This window comes from Octopus sinensis, linkage group LG1 (assembly GCF_006345805.1).
Source record: "Octopus sinensis linkage group LG1, ASM634580v1, whole genome shotgun sequence".
NCBI classification, from domain to species: Eukaryota; Metazoa; Mollusca; class Cephalopoda; order Octopoda; family Octopodidae; genus Octopus; species Octopus sinensis.
Genome location: NC_042997.1, coordinates 156,940,557 through 156,967,149, shown reverse-complemented (window position 1 = coordinate 156,967,149; position 26,593 = coordinate 156,940,557). Strand labels below are relative to the sequence as shown.

The 26,593-nt window shown below is 37.0% G+C and overlaps 1 protein-coding gene across 6 annotated transcripts in view; it reads left to right on the top strand.

Annotated features, from left to right (window-relative positions):
* Positions 1-26,593, top strand: part of LOC115218858 (sodium-independent sulfate anion transporter) — a 167,045-nt gene that overhangs the window by 75,690 nt on the left and 64,762 nt on the right. For all 6 annotated transcript variants that reach the window (XR_005000640.1, XM_036505890.1, XM_036505897.1 and 3 more), the window contains one exon: positions 26,417-26,557. Coding sequence is in view for 5 of the 6 variants with exons in the window: in XM_036505890.1 (XP_036361783.1) it covers positions 26,417-26,557 (141 nt within the window). In the remaining variant the exon portion in view is untranslated. The remainder of the gene's footprint in view (positions 1-26,416; positions 26,558-26,593) is intronic.

Sequence of the window (26,593 nt, the reverse complement as noted above, 5' to 3'; positions counted from 1 at the left end):
GTGTTGCTCGGGTTTGTTTCGACCCTTTAGAATTGGAATTTTTGAAAAGTAAAAATTTTGCATTATGTAGCTTGTTATTCTCTTTAAGTGAACATTTTTCTGGTTGAAATACACCGAAAAATGGCGACACAGCAGTCAAAAAATCGTAAAAAATAGGGATTTTCATAGAAAAAAAGCACCTTTTTAATGTAAATAATTTTTGGTGTTAACATGAACCAATTTGAATTTTTTCTTCTACAGAAGGAAGAGCAAGCCTTCTTCTATCATACTCTCAATTTTGGTCAACTTGCACCGCAGGGTCTCGGAGGAGATAGTGTTAGCTGAAGGCTATCAAACCTGTCATATACAGACAACTTCAGCTTTATATATAGAGAGATTTAATTTGACTTGAGCTTTGAGTCTCAGCCATTCAGACATTAAAATGTTGAAATGCACAGAACGAAATGATTGGGCACGGCTGTTTGACCTTTGATGATCTGCCACAGCTAAATGGGACTTTCAGCATGTTTTAGCAACATTGCATTTTGACATTAGGGACAGAGAGAGAGAGATTAAAACAAGAGAAGCATTGAAATATCTAATGTCAAATAAGTCAGCATTGAATCAGCAATGCTAAATAAGCAATTCCAAAATGGCTATGCCAAATCATTTCTTACTCCTGAATTAATTTTTTAGTAATGTCAAAGTTAACTATTTCGTTACAACTCACTTAAAATTATTTCCAATATGGACCAAAATACACAGACAATGTTTTACATTAGAAATATAGTCACAAAAGTGTAATACTCTAGTTACAGACTTCAAAGATAAAATAAAGCAACACTAAAAAGCAACATTAAGATATTCTGAATGAGAAATATCAACTAAAACAACCAGCATCCAACAGATACAAGTTTGAATTACATTCAACTATCTTAATGGAAGTGTACAGTGGAAATATAGTCCTTAATTCAATTCACTGTGTCTGAAAAAAAATGGGATAGTCACCACAAGAGGAATACCTTTGATCATGGATCTAGCCAGTGAAGGCCAATCCAAGTCTAAAGAACAATAACCTATTTCTTTACTACCCACAAGGGGTTAAACAGAGAGAGGACAAACAAGGACAGACAAATGGATTAAGTCGATTATATTGACCCCAGTATGTAACTGGTACTTATTTAATTGACCCCGAATGGATGAAAGGCAAAGTCGACCTCGGCAGAATTTGAACTCAGAACGTTGCAGCAGACGAAATACCATTAAGCATTTCGTCCGGTGTGCTAACGATTCTACCAGCTCGCCGCAATAACCAATAGATTATATTCTTGGTTACAGGTAAGTTCACCACCATCAATTCATTGCAGGAGAGTTCACCACCATCAATTCACTGTGAAGAAAGTTCACTATGAACTTTAGAGTTCGAAAATAAGGTTTTTTTTTATATTCTTTCACTGTGAACTTACTTCTCCGTAAACTTTCCTTGCAGTGAACTTTCCCTGTAGTCAGTTGATGATGGTGAACTTACCGGACATGGATATTGTTAACTAGGCCTGCAGTTTTGGAAGGAACTGTAAAAGTTCTGCAAACATAGAAAAGAAAAAACTCTTTTCACAGTTCAAATACAAGCAAATATAAATGGACAGTTTCTCTTGACCCTATAACTGTCAGAATATATAAGTTTTGACCTTGAGTGAAAATAAAATTTAGAAGAAAATCATTTAATAAGAATTTTGTGACTACTATATTTTGAGTCACCCTGATCTCGTCTACTTATTTTCTTGAACATAATTGAGGGTATACTCTGGCTGCTCCACCTCATCATCATCTTTATCTGTCTTTTGCTTTGATATCCTCAGTATCTTAAGCTGTGGCCTTCAGACATTAACCAAAAATATGTGTTCAATCAGTTAGTTGTAACTAAAAAGACTTGTCAGTCTACCTCCTGGCACTACTCCATCCATTCCTATTCACCCATAGGGTAGCCATGATATTCCTCCTACTCAACTCATCCAACTTTTGTCGTTATACTCTGATTCTCTTTCATTAACTATTGATACTACTCTTTCTCCTCTCCCCTTTGCTATTACTTGGATTGGTACATTCTTATCAACCCAAAGAAGGGACAAAGAACAAAGTTGACCTCAGCAGGAATTGAACTCAGACCACATAAAGTTGGATCAAATACCACAGAGTATTTTATCCAATACTTTGATGATTCTACAAATACCCCCACCTATGGTCATGATTTGAATGTTTTTTCTCCTAGATCTATTCAATCTAGGCACAAGAGTGGCTGTGTGATAAGTAGCTTGCTTACCAACCACATGGTTTTGGGTTCATTCCCACTGCGTGGCACCTTGGGCAAGTGTCTTCTACTATAACCTTGGGCCAACCAAAGCCTTGTGAGTGGATTTGGTAGATGGAAACTGAAAGATGCTCGTCGTATATATATATATATATGTGTGTGTGTGTATGTGTGCGTACATGTTTGTGTGTCTGTGTTTGTCCCCCCAACATCGCTTGACAATCGACGCTGGTGCGTTTACGTCCCCATAACTTAGCGGTTCAGCAAAAGAAACCAATAGAATAAGTACTAGGCTTACAAAGAATAAATCCTGAGGTCGATTTGCTCAACTAAAGGCGGTGCTCCAGCATGGCTGCAGTCAAATGACTGAAACAAGTAAAAGAGTAAAAGAGTAAAGAGAGTAATCAGGGCTGACACAGAGCTAAACAACGATGACAGTAAAACTGTACAAGACCTCATGTAAGTTCAGCATAATATTTTTGCCAAGAAGTTTTATGGGTGGAATTGCAATGATAGAACCTAATCTCCAGTCAGGGTGTTGCTCTTTTCGGTTCAAAATATAAATAAAAGAAAACACAAAAAGGTGTTTATGTGTGCCTATGTGCATGAACATACTTTTTTCATAATGTTTTCATCTATATCTTTTCATATAACTAGCTTTGTACATGTTTATTTTTAAAAGGAGTTTCAAATTACTCTTGCATCCATTATATACTGACATCAAACAATAGATTCTTAGTAATTACTTTTATAACATTTAAACTTCAGAGGGGAAATTAAAATATCTCCACCTCTTAAAGCTTATAGAAGTTTTCAGTTTTATTTATTTTTTTTATTTTTTTTTGTGTTAATAAATATAAGTCTAAAATATCATTTTCTTTCAAGTTTTATTTTTGTCATTATTGTTGTGCTATTGTTTGTGTTTGTAGTAACAGCTGTGTTAATTTTGGTGTGTTGCTGTTGTTGTTATTGCTGTCGTTGTTCCAATACCTCTTCTTTCCTACATGGGTTTTTGCCTTCTATAAGTTTCAAGTTCAAAGATATGTCTCCCAAACAACATCCCAAATGATTACAGTGTCTCTTCTCTGCTGCTGTTGCAGTTGTTACTGTTGTTGTTACTGTTGTTGTTATGTTGTTGTTGTCGTTGTCGTTGTTTAGCTTTGGTCAGATTTTGTTGTGCAGAATAATCATCAAATGCACTCTAGCCATAACTGTCCTGTAGTTTATTTTGGACTTCAAGCTGGTGCTTGGTACAATCTGTAAATTGTTTGGCATTAGGAAAAGCAATCCAGGTGTAGAAACTTTGCCAAAACAGACATTGGAGCCCTTTGGTTAATTGGATCCTGTCAGAATATCCAACCCATACCAGCACAGGATACAGACATTAAATGATGATGATGATGGTGGTGGTGGTGGCGGCGGTGGTGGTGGTTTGATATGTCATTTTTTTTTTTCAAACTTGCAAAATGTGATTTGATTTCTATCAGATTGATTGACCATGTAGAGGATCCTTCATTGCTTCATTCAAAAATTGCTGATTTATAGAAGAGAGTCCCTAAAATGAATAGATAACTCCTCTTTCAAATTCACTCAAAAATGTCCATGATGGACAGCAATGTACTTTCTGATGTTAGAAAAACCTATTTGGACATTTTAGCTGCTCACATTTGAAGTAGCCTAGTTTTTGCTCTTTTATTGAGTCCCTTACTACTTCTATTACTACTACATCAGTTACTACTACCACCACTTCAATTGCTACTACAATTTCTGTTGCTGTGACGGAAGAAATATATAGGTTTTGTCAGTCTTTTCTCATCGAAACGTTTAGTACAATGTTAAATAAATAAGGTATAACCTGGTCTCACTATTGCAACTGTGATCATTCTCGTATTATTGCAGAGATCTTGACTCATAACTTAGGACTGCTTATGGTCCTCAATAGAGAGTTTCTTGAAGGTTTCACTGCTATATTAAGCTGATTGAATGACACTGTAGAAATACAATTTTTGGCCTAGTTGTTGTTTTGCAGATTAGTTCTAATAAAGTAGTCTTATGATTAAGTCGATTACCTCGACTCCAGTGCACAACTGGTACTTAATTTATCAACCCCGAAAGGATGAAATGCAGAGTCAACCTCGGTGGAATTTGAACTCAGAACGTAGCGGCAGATGAAACACCGCTAAGCATTTTACCCGACGTGCTAACATTTCTGCTAGCTTCCCGCCTTATTCACTTTGCCTGTCTAAGTTCCTTCTTGGATTTGAAGAAATATCTTCTGGATTGAATGTCCAGTCGTTGTTGCAATGTGCAGGGTCATCTGTCTCAATGACCCTGAGAGCTATGTCAGTGAAACATAAACTAATAGGGCTTCACATATTGGAAGTTTAAAGAATAGAGGCCAAACTAATATGGACCACCTCTTCTCATAGGTAAAAAAAAATGGGTTTGAATAGGGCCAACATCCCTACTTAGAAATAAGCAAAATGACAGAAGCCTCAATGACAATTCAAAGCCAACAAGACCTGGAAGAAGAAGACAGTCTAGAACAGGGGTGGGCAAACTACGGCCCGCGGGCCGCATGCGGCCCGCCATAGGTTTTCATGCGGCCTGTCGAGAGGAATATTTCACAAAATTTCCTTTCAATCAATTGTGTGTTTATAGGTCTATAACCGCCTTTAAAAATATTTTCACTTGATTTTTATAAATGAGGCCCGCCAAGGTTCCAAAGACGCACTGTGCGGCCTGCGATCAAAAAAGTTCGCCCACCCCTGGTCTAGAACCAAGAACAGTAGAGATAATGTTATTGATGGCCTCAATTCCAGGTTCAATTCTAGAGCATGGCACCTTGGGCCAATGTCATTTTCTATAGCGTTGGGCTGATTCATGCCTTGTGAGTGAAACTGGATTTTTGGAAGCTGTATAGAAGCCCATGAAGTGGATTGTACATGGAATTCAAAAGGTACGGCCTTGTCACATACAATATGCCATGCTGATTCAGCCTGAGAATTAAGGAATCACATTTCTATGAAATGCTCAGCCACTTTATAGTTCAGTTGATCAATGAAGTGCATCCTCACTATCAAACAACAGAGATCCACTGTTGATGATGTTGAATCACAAACCAGCTCTCAAGGTAGGCCTGTGATAGACGGTATTCCAGCCCTGACCGTGCTGTCTTTTCCTCAGCACAATGCACCCAGGATTACATAATCCAATGTGTTCTTTTCTGAGACAGCTGGGTGTGATTTGAGGGAGATTTGTCTGCTATTTCAAGCAGGTTGAGTGGCCAAATAGAGCTTTGTTTCATCGATGAAGTTGTTGTTTAACCCTAGGTCAGCCCTATTCAAGTAGATCTATAATTAAAAGCAATCAAACGTATTCCTTTACTACCCACAAGGGGCTAAACATAGAGAGGACCAACAAGAACAGACAAATCTATTAAGTCGATTATATCGACCCCAGTACGTACTTATTTAATCGACCCTGAAAGGATGAAAGGCAAAGTCGACATTGGTGGAATTTGAACTCAGAACATAACGGCAGACAAAATACCACAAAGCATTTCGCCCGGCGCACTAACGTTTCTGCCAGCTTGCCGCCTTAAAGGCAATCAAACCATGCCCATCTCCACCAGCCACCTCAATTTATTTCCAAAAATAGTATGCTGCACACTGTATTATCCCAGATATAGGTGCAGACACGGCTGTGTGGTAAGAAGTTGGCTTCCCAACCACATGGTTCTGGTTTCAGTCCCACTGCATGGCACCTTGGGCAAGTGTCTTCTACTATAGCCTCAGCCCAACCAAAGTCTTATGAGTGGATTTGATCGATGGAAACTGAAAGAAGCCTGTCCTATATGGTGTGTGTGTTTGTCCTCCACCATCATTTGACAACTGATGTTGGTTGGTTTGACAAAGAGATCATTAGTATAAGTATCACACTTAAAATAAAAATACAAAATACTGGGATTGATTCATTCAACTAAAAGTTGTTCAAGACAGTGACCCAGCGTGTCCACAGTCTAATGACTGAAACAAGAAAAAGATAAAAGATATGGAGTAGGATACATATAGTTCAAAAGAGATTTAGCTACTATTTTTACCAAGTCTAGTAACAATGTAGGGGCTTTTATATATTGGTTCGATGTTGATGCTGGTGATGTTGGTAGTAATGTTGGTGGTTTGAAGGTGAACTTGTAGAATGAAATTTGAAAGTAGTTTGGCTGCTATATCTAGCAGGTCAGGTGACTGTATAGATGTGCTTTGATTGTTGTTGTTGCTCTTGTTTTTAGCTCCTTGTCAGCTTTGATCAAGCAGACCTATGGTCAAAGGCATTCCATCATTACCATCCCACTGTTTTTCGAGGTACAATGTACCCTAGACAACATTACTATACGTGTCTTATTTTTAAAACTGCAGGGTGTTCTTTGGAGGGAGATTTAGCTGCTATTTCTAGCTCGCCAACAAGGGTTTCATAGGCTCCTGTTGTTCTTATTGAATGTGGTGGTGGAGATGACACTATTAACAGTCATGATGATGTACTGTTGCTTTGTTGATGTTTAGCCCATGGCCGAAATTGATCAAACAAACCTATGATCATTCCAATTTATTTTTTTTGTGTTTTTCTTTTTCTCAGGCACAGTTTATCTAAGACTACATTATCCAATGTGTCCTGTTCTTTTACTAAGCTGATAGGTTGTGTGTAGAGGTTACATCTATGGTTCCTTCTCATTATAGTTGTTGTGGTATTGTTTGCTGCTGCTGTTGTTGTTCTTGCTAGAATGGTGGTGGTGGTGGTGGTGGTGATGGTAAGGGAAAGGTATGGTGATAGCTGGAGGGGCCAGTGTTATGTCAGTATTGCTATTGTCATAAGGGAGCGGGTGTATTGTCTTTGGTATCGGTGATGATGGTGGTGGTATGATGCTGGTTGTGCTGTTGCTGGTGAGGATGTAGTAGTAGTAGCAGTAGTAGTATGTAGTGGTGGTGGTGGTGGTAGTAGTATTAGTAGTAGTAGTAGTAGTAATGGTAGTAGTAGTAGTAATGGTAGTAGTAGTATGTAGTGGTGGTGGTAGTAGTAGTAGTAGTTATGTATTTAAGTATTGGTGTGTGTATGTGTGATTGAAGAGGGAATGTGTTGGCAGTGATGGTAGGGGTGGTGTATGGAAGGTACGAGATGGGTGAGTGAGTAAGGAGTGAGTGGGGGGAGTTATGTGGGTTGGGTAGGGAGTGAGGAAGAGGATTTGGAATTGGTAGAAAATAACTGATGAAGTCTCTTTCTTTATCAGGAAATTTTCTATTGGTGTAAGTCACTACCAATAATACCCCCTGCTTCTCTCTCTCCCCCTCTCTCTCTTGTACTCTCTAATACAGGTTCACTTCACTCTATATGGGATGGAAAAGGAGATGGTGTGATGAAACACTGCAAAAAAAAAAAAGACCTACAGACTTTTGTGAGTAGTGGTGGTGCTGTTGCTGCTGTCAGTGGTGATCAAGAAGAATCCATCCATGACAAATCCATCTTATAGTGTAACTTAATATGTATCTTGTCTGTGAAGTGTATCCAACAAATCATCATCCAGTGTAACCCCTCCCTTTCAAAACAGATGGGGTAGTGAGATTTGTTGGTCTCATGGTTGTTATTTCTAGCATGTGAAGTGACCACATAGTGGCCTTCTTAGCTGGTAATTGGTATTGGGGATAAGTGTTGGGGACATTAAAGCAGCTTCACAGCAAGTCAGTTCATGTATTAAGTTTTGTGAACTTGTACTGATCTGATATTTTTCTCCATAGACCTACGCTAGTTTCCTTGGAACTCAGCTCTTGGACCCTTCATGTTTGTTTTCATTCAGTTTCCTTGTATGTCTCCACTGTCCTGTTTTTGCTCCCAGCTTTGACCCTCCATAAATCCAGAATTTTATTTTGGTACTTATGGGAGCAACTGTCTTCGAAGACTCGTATTATTGTTCAATGCTTGAAATGAGGAGTAGATAGACAGCTGACAACTGATGAAGGGTTGTTCTTTGCGTTACTTGTCTTGTTTTCCATTTGTTTCTCATGTTGTTTGCATATTGAACTCACTTGTTTTCTTAATTCATGTTGTTTACTGTTGGTGACATCCTGTACCTATATATGTATGTGTGTGTGTATATATATGTATTTATGTATGTATGTATGTATGTATGTATGTATGTATATATATATATGTATATATGTATGTATATATTACTCTACCTCTGGTATTTGAGCATTCTTTTTTCCACCTTGTTTCACATTAATGTGCTTACTCTGGTATACATACATATATACATACATATATATATATATATGTATGTATACCGGAGTAAGCACATAAATGTGAAACAAGGTGGAAAAAAGAGTGCTCAAATACCAGAGATAGAGTAATATGCTTTATTTAAAAGCAGCAGAAATATAACAAAAGCTGTTGCACAGAGTTTTACGTTCCTGTTTGTCGGACAGTTTTGTTAACAAAATATCTTCAACGCACCCACCACCCGATTTCAACGTACATTGATAATCAGTTCACCCATGGGCTCTTAAAGAGCCGCTTTGTTCAAATTGCTTTGCTGCGCCTCTGTTCTGTTTTGTTCTGCCAACGGAATTCCCATATTTTTTTCCTGAAGAGAAAGCCACAATATGGGATCCTTATTTAATCAGAATTTGGAAAATTGTGGCTTTTGAAACATGTGTAGAATGCAATAAAAGGAATTCTGTTCAATCTTCATTCAACTCCATTTCTTCAATTCACTAATAATACTAAAATTCAATTATCCGCACCAACGCACGGTTGCAACACCAAAAGGTTTTATCTCCAACCGTGCTTTCTTCCGCCGTGATTTTTGCTACCAAGGTATCGGTTAAACTTTTGATTAATCTGCAACAAGATTATTCATCTTTCTATTTTACCAAACATATATATATATATATATATATATATACATATATAGGCGTAGGAGTGGCTGTGTGATAAGTAGCTTGCTTACCAACCACATGGTTCCGGGTTCAGTCCCATTATGTGGCATCTTAGGCAAGTGTCTTCTCCTATAGCCTCGGGCCAACCAAAGCCTTGTGAGTGGATTTGTGAGACGGAAACTGAAGGAAGCCCGTCGTATATATGTATATATATATATATATATGTATGTGTGTGTGTCTGTGTGTGTATGTTTGTGTGTCTGTGTTTGTCCCCCCAACATCATTTGACAACTGATGCTGGTGTGTTTACGATCCCGGAACTTAGCGGTTCGGCAAAAGAGACCAATAGAATAAGTATTAGGCTTACAAAGAATAAGTTCTGGGGTCGATTTGCTCAACTAAAGGCGGTGCTCCAGCATGGCCATAGTCAAATGACTGAAACAAGTAAAAGAGTAGTATATATATATTGTTTGCTTTTATGCTATAATAAAAACAGTTTTACATTAAATTGAAGAATTGCTCAATATATTTGGTAGGGTACAAATTTATCAATTTTTAACAGAAATAGTATTGACAGTGACTCTGAAGTTTTGGCCAGCTAAGCCATCATCGGACTGTCTGACGATAGTTTATCTGGCCACAAACTTTGAAGTCACCATCAATGATATTCTTGTTAAAGAATAATACCTCTGGTCCCTGTGCCTGTGGCACGTAAAAAGCACCTACTACACTCACAGAGTGGTTGGCATTAGGAAGGGTATCCAGCTGTAGAAACACTGCCAGATCAGACTGGAGCCTGGGGCAGCCTCCTGGCTTCCCAGACCACGGTCGAACCATCCAACCCATGCCAGCATGGAAAACGGATGTTAAACAATGATGATGATGACGACACACACACATACATGCACATGCACACACAGACACACATACATGCACATGCACACAGACACACACACACACACACACATGTGTTTGTGTTTAGAAGTTGGGTTCATGAGGGCGACGGTGGTAGCAGCTGCAGTAGTAGTAGTGGTAGTAGTAGTAGTAGTAGTAGTAGTAGTAGTAGTAGTAATGGAAGAGATATTGATTACAATATCTTTAGTCATCATGTCAATAGACTAGATTTTAATGGTGGCGGTGATGGTGGTGGTGGTGGTGACAGTTACAAATACAATAATAATGGGACCAACCACAATATGATGTAAGAGTTGTCAGGATAATGATGCTAACATCAACAGAAGTGTGTGTGTGGTGATGGTGATGGTGATGGTGGTGGTGGTGGTGGTGGTGGTGGTGGTGGAGGGTAATGGTGCCGATTTGAATTGTATTGGTTGGGGCGATGATGGTGGTGGAGAGGATGACAACAACGTTACTGAACCACCTCCTTTACTATTATCACCAAATTTGGTTGTGCCACCATCACCACCACACACCCCCACCACTGCCACCACCGCCATCAACAATCTATTAGCAGTATGGTATCAGCAATAATTTCCTCTTCCTAAGGGAGACTTATACTAAATGGTACATACAATGGTCAAATTATCTAACCCCTCTACCATCACTCTTGCCAGTGCCTTCCTGTTCTACACTTTGTCAGAGGATGTATTCCCCCACCCCGTAGGGTTGGGGGAGGTTATCTATGTCTGGGGTGGTGGGGGAAGAGAGCACACTCATTGTCTGTGTACCATTACAAAACAACAACAACAACAACACCGAGAGCTTCTGACATAGGCATGAGGTCACAAATTCAAGAGGGGATGAGGGTTAGTCAATTAAATCAATTCCTGTTCCTGACTAGTATTTTATTTCATCGACCCCCCAAAAATATGGAAGGCAAAAATTGATCTCAATGAGATTTTGAACTCAGTAAGAGCCCAAAATTACCGTATTTTAACATATAAGGAACCCCCTAATTTTAGGGGCTTAAAGGAACCCCCTAATTTTGGAGGCTTAAAATTTGGAAAAAAGGTTTTGTAAGGGATTATAATATTATCCCATAACATAAGGGGGATCAGCCATCTGAATGTGGCTAGGGACAGGGCATGGTGGTGGGGGTGTTACTGATGCATTTAGCCCCAGGCGATCATTGACGTCACCAGAAGGGCCAACACCATCTCGGTGTCCTTGCCAGCCTGCAAAGGGAGATCAGCCTCCCCGAAGATACGGATACTACTTGACAAAAAGGAGTTCCTTATACAAGTGAAAATATAGTAATAATGGTTTCAAATTTTTTACACAAGGCCAGCAAGTTCGAAGGTGGGGCTTAGTTGATTAGATCAACCCCAGTGCTCAACTGGTACCCATTTTATTGGCCCCATAAAGATGAAGAGAAGGTCAACCCTGGCAGCATTTGAACTCAGAATGTAAAAATGGATGAAATACCACTATGCATTTTACCCAACATACTAACGATTATGACAGCTCACTGCTTTACAGCCCAGAATTAATATTGGTTTTGAATTTTGGTACAAAGCTAGTAATTTTGAGGAAGGAGCAAATCAATCACATCAACCCCGGTACTTTACTCTTTTACTTGTTTCAATCATTTGACTGTGACCATACTGGAGCACTGCCTTTAGTCAAATAAATTGACCCCAGTACTTATTCTTTGTAAGCCTAGTACTTATTCTATCGGTCTCTTTTGCCGAACCGCTAAGTTACAGGGACACAAACATACCAGCATTGGTTGTCAAGCGATGTTGGGGGGACAAACACAGACACACACATACATATATATATATATATACATACATATATACGACAGGCTTCTTTCAGTTTCCGTCTACCAAATCCACTCACAAGGCTTTGGTTGGCCTGAGGCTGTAGTAGAAGACTCTTACCCAAGGTACCATGCAGTGAGACTGAATCCAGAACTATGTGGTTCGTAAGTAAGCTACTTACCACACAGCCACTTCTACTGTATTGGTACTTAATTCATCAACCCCAAAAGGATGAAAGGTAAAGTCATCCTTGGCGGAATTTGAACCCAGAATGTAAAGACAGATGAAATGCTGCTATACATGCTAAAGATTTTTCCAGCTCACTGCCTTAAGCCCATAATTAATACATTATTTACATTCAACGGATATTTGTCCTCATCTTGTTTGTTGTTAACACGTTTCGGCTGATATAGCCTCCAGCCTTCTTCAGGTGTCTTGGGGAAATTTCAAACCTGGGTTCTCATTCCTAAGGTATTCTTCTTTACAAATATCTATCAAGACACCTGAAGAAGGCTGGAGGGTATATCAGCTGAAACGTTGTGTTAACAACAAAAAAGATGAGGACAAATATCCATCGAATGTAAATAATGTACATAATTCCTCATCTCTTAGATATAGAACTGTATTACCCAGAATTAATGTTGGTTTCAAATTTTGGCACATGGTCAGCAAGTTCATGGTGGGGAGTGGGGTAAGTTTATTACCCCCCCCCCTCATGTTCAACTAGTACCTAGTTTATCGATCCAGAAAGGATGAAAGACAAAGTCGACCTCAGCGGTATTTGAACTCAGAACATAAAGACAAACAAAATGTTGCTAAGCATTTTACCCGGTGTGCTTACAATTCTTCCACCTCACTGCCTTATAACCCAGAATTTATATTGCAAAGCATTTTACAAATCACTGCAATGATTCTGCTAATTCTTGGAGTTATAATGAGAGCGTCAGAAATGTTTTGGTTTTCTGAGGCCTCAGCCTAACTTAGAATAAATTTGCGAGATTATAGCTTTTATGTGAAAATAATATGTTTGTGAAAGCACCCAGGGGAAATTTCCCCATATTATTATTTTAAATTGCTTTATTAATGAATAATTTACAGAGAAAAACTACGTCTTATCAAAGTCATTTTAATGTTCAGTAGTTTACATGTGAACTGTGCTTCACTAAGGAGACCTAATAAGATTCAAACATGCATGCAGTTGTCTCGAAACCTATCAAAACTCATACCAACTCCTTAATACAGATACTCTATACTCTTTTACTCTTTTACTTGTTTCAGTCATTTGACTGCTGCCATGCTGGAGCACCACTTCTAGTTGATCAAATTGACCTCAGGACTTATTCTTTGTAAGCCTAGTACTTATTCTGTCTGTCTGTTTTGCTGAACCGCTAAGTACAGGGACATAAACACACCAGCATCGGTTGTCAATCAATGTTGGGGAGACAAACATATACACACACATGCATATATATATATATATTATATATATATATATATACAATGGGCTTCTTTCAGTTTCCATCTACCAAATCCACTCACAAGGCTTTGGTCGGCCCGAGGCTATAGTAGAAGACACTTGCCCAAGGTGCCACGCAGTAGGACTGAACCCAGGACCATGTGGTTGGTAAGCAAGCTACTTACCACACAGCCACTCCTACGCCTATATTTCTGTTTAGTTTTTAAAAGAATGCACTCAATATAGAGTATAGGCATGATTTAAATATATTAGTAAAATTAGTTCGGGATATACTTTACTAGTTAATCACTCAATCATATCTGACAATTGTTTGGTCATGCTTTTTACTTAGGGAAGCCTGATCTTATATGAAACTGTTTGGTAACTTCACTCAGCTGAACATAGTTCTTGCCAGTGCTGGTGCCACCTCACTGGTGCTGGTGTCGGTACCATGTAAAAAGCACCCAGTCCTCTCTGTAAAGTGGTTGGCATTGGGAAGGGCATCCAGACGTAAAAACCATGCCAAAACAAACCTTGCCAAAGCTGGTGCCATGTGTAAAACACCCAGTTCATCTAGAAAAGGGGTTGGCATTAGGAAGGGCATCTGGCCATAAAAATCATGCCAAAATAGACAGTGGAGCTTGGTGCAGTCCTCTGGCTTGCCAGCTCCTGTCAAACTGTCCAACTCATGCCAGCATGGAAAAGGGGCATTAAATGGCAGTTGCGGCGTATAAACTAACCTAGCATTTTAGAGATTATATGAAATTTTAATAGATTAAGAGTTCTTTTTGCTCCCTAGTTAAGCACATTAGCCCACACAACTAAAAATAGATACCATTATCATTAATAATTTCATGATGAACTCACTGTGCTCTAAACAGATCCTACCACAAGCTAATCTTTATGAGGTTTGTTAATCTGCAAGAAATAGCAACTAAACCTACTTCCTATCATAGAATAATGTTGTCCTAGTTATATGGATTTCTTTCAATGCTGGAATGTCTTTAACCATAGGTTTCTTCAATTACAGTTAACCTAAAGCTAACTAGCAACAGATTCTGTTAATATCCAAATCTGTTAACCCATCCAAGACATTCTACAATGGCAAATAACAATTATGGAAAATAATATAAAAACAAAAAGAAATCTAAGATATATTAGATATTTCTTTCAATCATTTTCATTGAATATGGAAGGGTTAAATCAAGCAGCTCTCTAAATCAAAGCATTGTAGATAAATTTACTGCTGAGAGAAAACAGCTGCTAAAGGAATCAACAGCTTGGTTGCTGTATTTTGGATTAGGCTGAGAACTGTAATAACATGGAATTCTGGGATATTGCAATCTAATAGTTATAAAGACCTTATAACTGACCTTTATATATATGTGTATACACATCTATGAATATATCTATGTGTGTGTATGTATAAATGTATACACACACACACACACACATATATATATATATTTATAAATATATATATATACACACATATACACACACACACACACACATATATATATACATATATACATACATATTTACATGCTCACACATACACATGTAAATATGTACTTACACATATGCACACGTACACACATACACATATACATATCTGCACATTTACACATACATATGTATAGACATACATATGTTTATACACATACACACACACACGCGTGTGCATGCATACATATATATGTATATATATATATATATCTTCTCGTTATACCCCTCCCTTTGCAATAGGTAGACATAAGGGAAGGGGGTAAGATTAGTGAAGGGTGGGGTGAAACAAACAGGAAGCGAAAGGAGAAAAATAAAAAAAGAGTTCCTTGTCTGCTCGTTCCAGATTTGGCACAACCAGTTAGTTATTAGAGAATGGGGGTAGAGCCTGTAAAAGCCTTGCTCTTCTAGAATAAGAAAACCAGCTGAAAAACGGTTATAATTAAATTTGTAGCAAAGAGGCTCTAAAGTTGTTAGAATTAGTACTTAATTAAAGGAACATGCCAGCTTAGAGAATTGTTCTCAGTGTAAGGTTAATCTAAAATAATCTTCCAAAAGAAGTCTGTTAAGAAATAAAGAAAGGAAAGCAGATAAAAAACTAATTCTAATTTAATTTTGAGTTAAATATTCGTTTTCTTTTATCATGATATCTACTTGAAACAAGGAACATCAATGTGTCTTAAGTATCTCTTCTCAGTTAAAACACATCCCTGGTTTTACCCATTTCCTTTCATTTTATCTATTTCCATGTATATATATTTTATTATTTTTATTTATTTATTTTTGTGGTGAAATGTTATGTTTAATAGTATCCAAAAGGAAATGAATACAATAAAGTTTTTCCTTCCTTATATACATCCTGCTTAATATTTCAAGTACCTATGTGAATCAAAACCAGGTTTCTGATAACCCATTGCTATTTTGTGATATTTTTATAATTATCCCCAAAGTAGTAACCATAATTTTTTGTTTTTTCTTTTTAATACTCATGATAGACATAGGGATATTTTTCTGAATTGGCATAAATTTTGGAGGAAAAGGGCCAGTCGACTGAATCAACCCAACCAGTATATTCTCAATGTTTATATCATTGACCTTGAGAGTTTTTTTATCTTGTATCATAATCCCATTCACATATAGGAGACTCTATAGTAATATTACATTAACACTTTAGCATTTAAACCAGCTATATGTGCCCTATATTTTCCAAATTGTTTTAGTGAGAGGCCTGACCAGGTCTAGCCTCTCGCACCTAGCCTACAATGTCATTCTAAAAATATACAATCACATCATCAAAATTTCAAAGCTACAAGAGAATGGATGACTAATTCAAAACAGTGTGAATAGATAAGCATTACACTTGACAGAGTAATCTTAAATGCTAAAGGATTGAATCCCAATATATGACTGGTACTTTACATCCCTGGGAGGATGAAAAACAAGGTTGATCTTGGTAGAATTTAAGCTTAAAACATGAGTCATAAATGGTAAAACACGTCCTCCAGCATTTAAAAAATTCTGACAATCCATTCTCAGTGAGTTACAAAAAAGATTGGACTTTGAACTCTGTTTTGTGAGGGACAAAAGTAAATAGTAAATGTATAAGCTTATCTCTTCTTTACTGTCTATGTTAACTCCACCACAGCCTTTAGGTACTATGTATATTTTACACTCTTTCCAAATGCTTCTTTGAGACAATTCCATTCCAAACTCTTAAAAAATATTTGTGTTGAGTATGTATCTTTTATCTTTTACTTGTTTCAGTCATTGGACTGCAGCCACGCTGGGGCACTGCCGGTACTTATTTTTAAGCCTGGTACTTATTCTATCAGTCTCATTTGCCAAGGCACCAAGTTCCTAGGATGTAAACAAACCAACAGTGGTTGTCAAGCAGTAGTGGGGGACAAACACAAAGACAGAAAAAAAACATTATATATATATATATATATATATATGTGATGGGCTTCTTTTCAGTTTCTGTCTTCCATATCTGCTCCCAACACTTTGGTTAGCCCAAGACTAAAGTAGAAGACACTTGCCCAAGGTGCTACACAGTGGAACTTATTTATTTTCCAAAATACATTAACAAGCAGCAATATCGTTCCAAAGTTGGATGAGACTGTATTCTAAGACAATCATATACTGTTTGTTGTATGGCCCCCAAGACAACATTTTTAGGGTTATTTATACACTAACTAATGAATCATATCTTTATTGAAGATAGTTAAGTGTGATTTGAGCTAGACTTGGCTGTTTTTTCTAGCAGATCAAGCAACCACATTGAGGTTCTCATGTTGGCAATCATAGATTCTGGAACCATGATTCTATCACTGCCCGCTTCACTATCTCTTGTAAGTACATCATTTAAATACAAGGCGTTTTATTACTGCTTTTATTTAATTCATTTTATTAATTCCCTACACCTCTATCACATAATTTCCACATGTTTCTTTGCTTCGTGAACTAAGTCTTGCATCTGGCTTTCAGGGACATTTCTAATAATGGTCTTGATCCATTACATTGGAACTTTCAAGTATGTTTCCTAATTGTCACCTAAGATATTATTAATATGAGACTTAGCGGAGTTGTTTCTCACCAAAGACATTTTTAAAATTTTCCCCATATGGAGCAGTTGAGAGATAAATGAATGTTGAGTAAATTGCTAGGTTCGCAACAATAATTGATCAAGTGAACAAATGTAAAAGCGATTCTGTTGCTGCCATCATATGCTGTTAGACTACGGAACATATCCTGTTAACATCTGCAAAAGCAGAAAGCTTCATTCACTTCAGACAACGGCATATGTGTAATTGTTTTGTTAGTTGAATGGTTTAGTCAGCATATTGTGTATACGGTTGATGGATTATGTGAATAGTTTACTGGGTGATAATTTGGTTGACTATCAGCATGGTAGGACTATCGGATAGCTGGTTCAGGGAATGGGTGGCTAGCCAAAATGTTTGATTTGTTGGCCTGCAGCTACTGCTGCTGCTGCTCTCTGCTCTCTCTCTCTCTCTCTCTCTCTCTCTCTCTCTCTCTCTTCTCTCTCTCTCCTCTCTCTCTCTCTCTCTCTCTCTCTCTCTCTCTCTCTCTCTCTCTCTCTCTCTCTTGATATATTTGTATTATTGGATTAACAATAGAGTTAGAGGGGCTATGCTTTCTTCATTAGTCACCGCCTCAACCAATTCCATATTGATCATGGAATTCTGTTGAGGTCATCACAGATTTCTATCCAGGTTGACATCAGACATTTACAACTATATTTACTAAAGATCTTGACATTCACAAGAAGGTAATTGGTACAATAATAATAATAATAATAATAATAATGATAATAATAATAATAATGGCAGCTTGTTCTAATAGATTTTAATTTTTGTTTTGTTTTTGCTTTTGTTAACACTATTGTTTTTCAATTGAATAACGTGCCTGCTACCCACATGAATACATTAATATGATTTGCATAAACCACGCGTGTGTGTGTGTATGTATAGTTACAAATATATGCATTGGTGTAGGCATGGCTGTGTGGTTTTAGGTCCACTTACCAGCCACATGGTTTTGGGTTCAATCCCCATGTACAGAACCTCAGGCAAGTGTTTCTCCTACACCACTCCTGGCCAACCAAAGTCTTGTAATTGGGTTTGGTAGATGGAAACTGAAAGAAGCATTTAAGTGTGCGTATGTGTATATATAGACAGATATACTGACGGACAACAGACAGACATGTATATATGAGTGAAAGTATGTGTATATTTGTGTCTCCTGGCCTTGGCATCATCATAGTTGTAAATAAGTGTCACTGTTCTGTAAGCAGTGTAGTTCATTTCCAATCTTCCATAAAAACAGGTCTTGTCTTGCTTGGAAACAGCTGAGGGTTGTCAGCAGAAAGAGTATCCAACTGTAGAAAATTTGCCTCAGCAGTCTACATTGGAAAGAATGGATGTCAAAAATAATATGATATTCACATATCATCACTTTACATCTGTTTCCCATACTGATGTGGTTTGCACTGCTCAGTAGGTGCCAGTGCTATGATAAAAGGCATCTAGTGTATTCTGTAAAACAGCTGATGATAAGAAGGGCAACTAGCTATATAAAAAAAATGCCATAAAAATAGACATGAAAGGTTAATAGGATCTACAATCAGATTAAAAGGGCAGTAATTCTGAATAAGAACAGACTCAGTCTGTGGTAACTCATCAAACCTATGCTAGTATGGAAAAATGGACATAAAATTCATGATGACAATAGTAGTGATGTGAGGTTGCTATAGCTACTATATATTTATATATATATATATATATATATATATCTGGTGGTCTTATAGGAAGATATCTATGTATCCATTTGAAAACTGAATTGCAGACATTGTTTCTGTGAATTATTTAGAGGATGTTAACTTTGTTATCAGCAGCATCATAATCACAACCAGCCCTTTTCTGCCTGTAATCATCATTGATCATTAATATCATATTTTTCGGTGTTTGGTTTGTATGTTTTACGATCTTTTTCTTTTTTTCTTTTTTTTTTTTGAGGTAGATGGTATTAAATTTGGTTAGGTCCATAACATAACCTCTTTGCAGCTCTTTGTGTCAAGAAGGATGTTTATATGAAATGTAAGAAAAACAAAATATTCTCTGATAACTTTGTGCATACATGATTATGTACACATAAACAAATATATACATGTGTGTGTGTTTCTGAGACTAGGTAAATATAAATACATACACACTCACAGACATGTTCCAGCTAAAATAAATTATATACTCAAAATATTTTGTCTTTAGTCAATGTTTACTACATAATATAAAAGAGGCACTATCTATATGAGTGTGTGTGTGTATACACACACACACACACACCCACCTATATATATATATATAGGTGCAGGTGTGGCTATGGGGTAAGAAGTTTGCTTTCCAAACACATGATTTCAGGTTCAGTCCTATTGTGTGGCACCTTGGGCAAGTGTCTTCTACTATAGCCTCAAGTCAATTTTTTCTAATTTATATATATATATATTATATTTTGTGAAATTTGATTTAGTATTTCTAAATTGAATTTTTCCCTGTAAGTTTGGAATAATATTCCCTCATATTATATATATATATATATATATATATATATAATATATATATATATATAACATCTTGTCCATGCATTTATTTTGTCCTGTTGGATGCACCTCCTACCGTCAACCACTTTGCAGAGTATACAAGTTACATTGTACTATGACATTATCACTAGATAAATTGTAATGTCTTCATAAAGATAGAACTAAAGCTCTTTCTCCATTCTACTCATGTGTGTGCCTCTGCATGTATGCTATTCACAGTACAACGACATTCCAGAAAATCAAGAAGTACACCCTTTTCATTTTGACATTACTCTTTTACTCTTTTACTTGTTTCAGTCATTTGACTGCGGCCATGCTGGAGCACCACCTTTAGTCGAGCAAATCGACCCCAGGACTTATCCTTTGTAAGCCTAGTACTTATTCTAACGGTCTCTTTTTGCCGAACCGCTAAGTTACGGGGATGTAAACACACCAGCATCAGTTGTCAAGAGATGTTAGGGGGACAAACATATATACACACACACATATATACATATATATACGACGGGCTTCTTTCAGTTTCTATCTACCAAATCCACTCACAAGGCTTTGGTCGGCCCGAAGCTATAGTAGAAGACACTTGCCCAAGGTGCCATGCAGTGGGACTGAACTTGGAACCATGTGGTTGGTAAGCAAGCTACTTTATTTAATAAATATTTGCCATGAAGGCATTACAAAGAGGGGACGAACAAGAACAGACAAACATAAAAGGGTGAAGTAGCTGTAGCGATTAAATATTTACAATTTAAAATTTACAATAATTTAATAAATATGTTCATAACTTTTGACTTAAGCGTTGCTCATTACAAATGAAATTTGTAATGGCTTCTCTGAAGAATAGGCATCCGACCACCAGGGTAGACCCCTTGCTTTTTCTCTCCTGTTTTTGGCTTCCACCTACCTGGTGCCAAACACTCCCAGCTTCCTTGCCACAGGCTTCCATCTTCTCATGAATCTGTCTCGTGACAGGTACCTATGTGGTAAGCAAGCTACTTACCACACAGCCACTCCTGCACATATTAATACAATAGTTGTAAACAAGTATCATTGGCATATATGCAGTGTCATTCATTTGCAGTTAATGTTACAATGCCAGGAAATAGGTGAGCGGTGGTGACATCTTGGACATTCAGTCATAGAAAATCTGTCTCAAGGCAGTCTGGTCAACACATGCAAACACAGAAAAGTGGACATTAGAACAATGAAGATGTCGACGATGACATATAGGTATTTAACCCTTTAGCAATCAGATTACTCTGCCAAATGCAACACTTATCGATATACATTGTTTTGAATTAATCATGCATAATCTCATAGCTTTGAGGTTTTGATGATGTGATTGTTTATTTTTAAAATGACTAGCACTATAACCCAGCGTTGCCGGGTCTAGTGCTAGTCAAGCATATTTGGTCTTTCATGAAAATCCCGCTCTCTTGTCATTCACTTGGTCTAACTCGTTAATTATTCCCTGCATTTCTCAAATCAAAAAAGCGTGCACGTTTGAAAGCCAAAACACAAAAATAAGTTGAATCATACAGACTGTCTGCAAATGCACACACGTATTCAAATGTCAAGGGTAAAATTACCTCTGTCCAATCAAAAAACAGCTGGCAGTCTATTGGCGTATCTAGCTGTACACACGCACCACGTACAAATTTCTATGTTTTAGCGATTTTGAATGGATATGCCCATAACTTATGGGCATAAGGGGTTGGTTTATCGATTTTTTTAATGGCTTCCTGGGGTGACTGGGGAACTGAAAAGATCTTCACAACAACCCTCAGACAGTTTTGAAAGCCCATAGAAAATGCGAGCCTTCTACATGAAAAACTGTGCATTTGTATAAAGGACACACAGACACAGATACACAAGCATTTTGCAGCTTATAGATATAGAGATATTATAGGAAAGGTGTGAGAGGCCGGATCTGGCCAGATCCAGCATAAAACAAGGTAGAATATTTGGGCCAGATATGGCCAGTTTAAATGCTACAGGATAAAAATCAGAAAATTTCAAAGCAACATATTGTGTGTGTGTGTGTGTGTGTGTGTGTGTGTGTGTGTGCATGCACATGCTTGTGTATATATATTGTTTTCCAAAACTTGAACCACAAGCATTCTTTCTCTGAGATATTAATGAGGTCATTGCCTCTATCATCAGCAATATCATGACCACAAGCAATAGACTTTGCTATAATTATGATTGATCCTCAGCATTATATATCTTACTTTATTTGCCTTGTAAATTTTTCATTTATTCTTGCAACAGATTTGATTGGATCCTCAGCAGTGTGTCTTTTCCTCAAAATATTCTCATATATCATTACTCACACAAACGTATACACACACACACATACTCACATACACCTAAACAAACATGCACATATAAACAACCAGTGGTGCCTATGCAGACATGAAGCTCAAAGTAGATGAGGATAATGATGATGAGGTGCATGTTTATATATATTCTCTTTTACTCTCTTTTACTTGTTTCAGTCATTTGACTGCGACCATGCTGGAGCACCGCCTTTAGTCAAGCAAATCTACCCCGGGACTTATTCTTTGGAAGCCCAGTACTTATTCTATCGGTCTCTTTTTTGCCGAACCGCTAAGTGATGGGGACATAAACACACCAGCATCGGTTGTCAAGCAATGCTAGGGGAACAAACACAGACACACAAACACACACACACACATATATATATATACATATATACGACAGGCTTCTTTCAGTTTCCGTCTACCAAATCCACTCACAAGGTATTGGTCAGCCGGGGCTATAGCAGAAGACACTTGCCCAAGATGCCACGCAGTGGGACTGAACCCGGAACCATGTGGTTGGTTAGCAAGCTACTTACCACACAGCCACTCCTGCGCCTATATATCTATCTATATATATATAACGGGAAGCTTTATGAAAATAAACAAAAGACGAAGGCAGGTGGAATACAAACAAACAATTGTATTAGTATGGCGCTCAGGAATATAAATAAGACAAGTCTTTTACGTTTTGAGCCTACGCTCTTCAACAGAAAGATACACAGAAAAGAAACACAGAGAGAAACAAGGAGAGAAAAAAAATGCGTGCAGAGGCTAGCGAATCAACATGGCGATCTGATATATATATATATCTTTTAATATTTTACTCTTTTATGTATTACTAGTATATATTTGTGTAGCGTACAGTCTTTGCATGTGTATGTATTCTTATAATACTCCCTTTTGTTTTGGAATAAATAGATATAATAGAATGTCTGCTGGCTGATGTATGTCATTCTTGTATCTCCTCCATTTTCTTTTTGCCGTATAAATTAAAGGTCAACCACTTTTTACTCCCACCCATATATGACACTTGATTGTGAAATTGCCATGCAATAACCAGCTCTTGGGTATTAATAACTGGGCACACTACCAGCAGTATATTAGATAGGTACTATCCCTTAGTTGGTTAGCTTCCCAACCTCTAACTCTTACATAAAAATATATATATATATATATATCTTTTAATATTTTACTCTTTTATGTATTACTAGTATATATTTGTGTAGCGTACAGTCTTTGCATGTGTATGTATTCTTATAATACTCCCTTTTGTTTTGGAATAAATAGATATAATAGAATGTCTGCTGGCTGATGTATGTCATTCTTGTATCTCCTCCATTTTCTTTTTGCCGTATAAATTAAAGGTCAACCACTTTTTACTCCCACCCATATATGACACTTGATTGTGAAATTGCCATGCAATAACCAGCTCTTGGGTATTAATAACTGGGCACACTACCAGCAGTATATTAGATAGGTACTATCCCTTAGTTGGTTAGCTTCCCAACCTCTAACTCTTACATAAAAATATATATATATATATAAATTAATAATAGAAGGGTAAAATTTATTAATTAAATTAATTAATTAATTAATCAATTAATTAACAATTTTACCAAGTAGATTGGTACATTAAAATAACCTTTATAGATTGGTACGTTATTCTTATAGTAGTAGAGAAGGAATTTTTGACTCCTTTTTCTAATTTCGGTATGTGGTGAAGCAGTTAGCTGAACCCTAATTATAATTATGTGGATAATTTCATATATATATCTGTGTGTGTGTGTCATTATTTATACACACAAGCAGACAGACAGTCACAAACATACACACACACACATTTGTTGATTTTAACCAATCAGAGAAAAAGTACTCAATATTATAACAGAGTGTAATAGTTTATTTAAAGTTATCCAGAGTAGCAAACCACTTTAACAGACTAAATAAATAATTCTGTATGTGTGTGTGTGTACACATATATATATGTGTGGGTGTGCGATGTGAGTATGTATTCTTTTGGATGTTGAACTGCGCACATTCTTTACCAAGTGATTAAAGAGGATGTTGCCTTCATCATCAGCAACATCATAACAGCAACAAACTATTTTTGGCCTGTAATCATCATCATCATGGTCATCAACATTATGTATTTCAATTTTCCATTTTTCCCCTTAAAAATTTTACTTTTTATTTATACTTTTGACAAAGTTCAATTCTCTCCACAATATAACCTTTCTTTGACACTTCATGTCAAGAAAGATGTTTATTTAAAATATAAGGATAACATTACTTCACATGCAGACACAAATGCACGCACACACACACACATACACACACACATGTATACATATACACCAGTATATGTACATATTCTTACATGTGTACATAGTCACATATAACATTGTGTATTGCAAGGTGTGTGTAGATTTTTTGGCTTTTAATTTCAGGTTCTTTTTATATTGAGTATTCCAAAATTAAGTTAGAAAATCTCTAAATAAGGAACTACATAAATTGTTTTTGTTAACAGAAAGCTGCAACCACATCCTGTTTTCTAACCGCACCTATCTTGTCTAAACCAGTATGATCTGATAAAGGAGCCTCTACATGGTCATTCAACTTCTTAGAAATAGCATCCACATTCTTCTGTAATTCATGTTACACTATTTTGTATGAAAAGTTGAAGAATCTATTTGATACTGTAGACACCAAAAATAAATTGGATGGGAATACCTTTGGTCATTTATGTCCATTTGATTTTGTGTTTGGTTCCTGGCTAAACAATAACAATATCCAAAGTGATCTGAATTCTTCTACATTGATTTCTTCATTTGTCCATTTATCCAAACATCTTTGTCATTAAAAACACTGTTGCTTTCTATTTTGTTCTTTTTTTTTATTTTACATTTTTGTGTGTTGTTTATTTGCTTATTCAGTTACTTTGTTTCAGTTTTTTTTATTTTGTTACCAAACGAGGTATCAACTCTATATTCTGTAACATCAGAATACATGAGGTCAAACTTAGCCAGGGTTGGCTTTGCTTTATATCCTTCACCCTTTTGTGATATAGGTTAATTCAACCAACCATTCTCCCCACCCAACAATTTTTAGCCATGTACCTTTTTCTTACGATTTTTCTTAAGGGTGGTGAACAAACGAATATATAAAACATTAGACAGTTTGTTAAGTGAGATGAGTGAGCTGAGGCAACAGCAGTGTTGATGTTGGTTGTTGTACAATCCAAGTGGCAGATTAAATCCATCGCCCAAGAATGGGAGCACTTACTTCATTGGACTTCCACACAGTTTTTTGTCCACCAAATTTCACTCACAAGATTTTGACCCACTTAAGGTTATGGGAGAAGGCACTTGCCCAAGATGCTATACCTTGAGATCAAACTCAAAATCATGTAACTGCACAACGGAAGTTCTTAACCACACAGTCATGTCAGTACCCATTACACTCTGTGAGTCAAAAGCCAGCTTCAGTTTACATTCTATCATATGTCAAGATAATGTACTGTGATATGTCTTCTCTGCTGGGTTGGCCAAGTGATTTGGATTCCAGCTAAATGGTTCCCAAACATGGTTCTCTTCAGTGAGATTGAAACTAGAAATAGGTCTCATAAACATCCAAAATTTCATTTTTATGATCATCTCAAGTGGTCTCTCATTTTATGTAGTGTTCCTTTCAATTAGTTCAAGCTCCTGGCTGTCAATTGGAAGACATGGAGATTCCACATGTGATGTTGAAGCAGAGTACTTTGAAACCTAACACAAGAGACGGCATGAAGAGAGGAGGAGACATCGTAATCAACCCCACTATAGCTGTTGTTTGGGGTCACTTTCAGTGCCTTCAGTGCCACAGAATCTGCCTGTCTCATATCAGTCTTGTCAGACACATCCAGCCACATGAGAAACAATGTGCTGGAGGCAGGAGAGGATTAATGTCTTGGATCAACACTGTCATCACCTTTAATGGATTGTCATCAACAACTGACGATGATTCTTTCAGTATTTTTGTTGTTTCTTTCCAAACTTGTACCAATCAATATTTCTTGTTATCGCTTCTTTTACAGGTTCTGCTGTGCTGTTGGCTCTGAAAACTTTTACTCCTGTCGTCAAATACATCCCTGCAGCTGCCCTTGCTGCTATCATTATCCATGCAGTGGTTGGAATGATTGACACTTCAATTGTTATGAAATTATGGAGGCTAAAAAGTGAGTTATATATTTTTACATATGTACTTAACACTC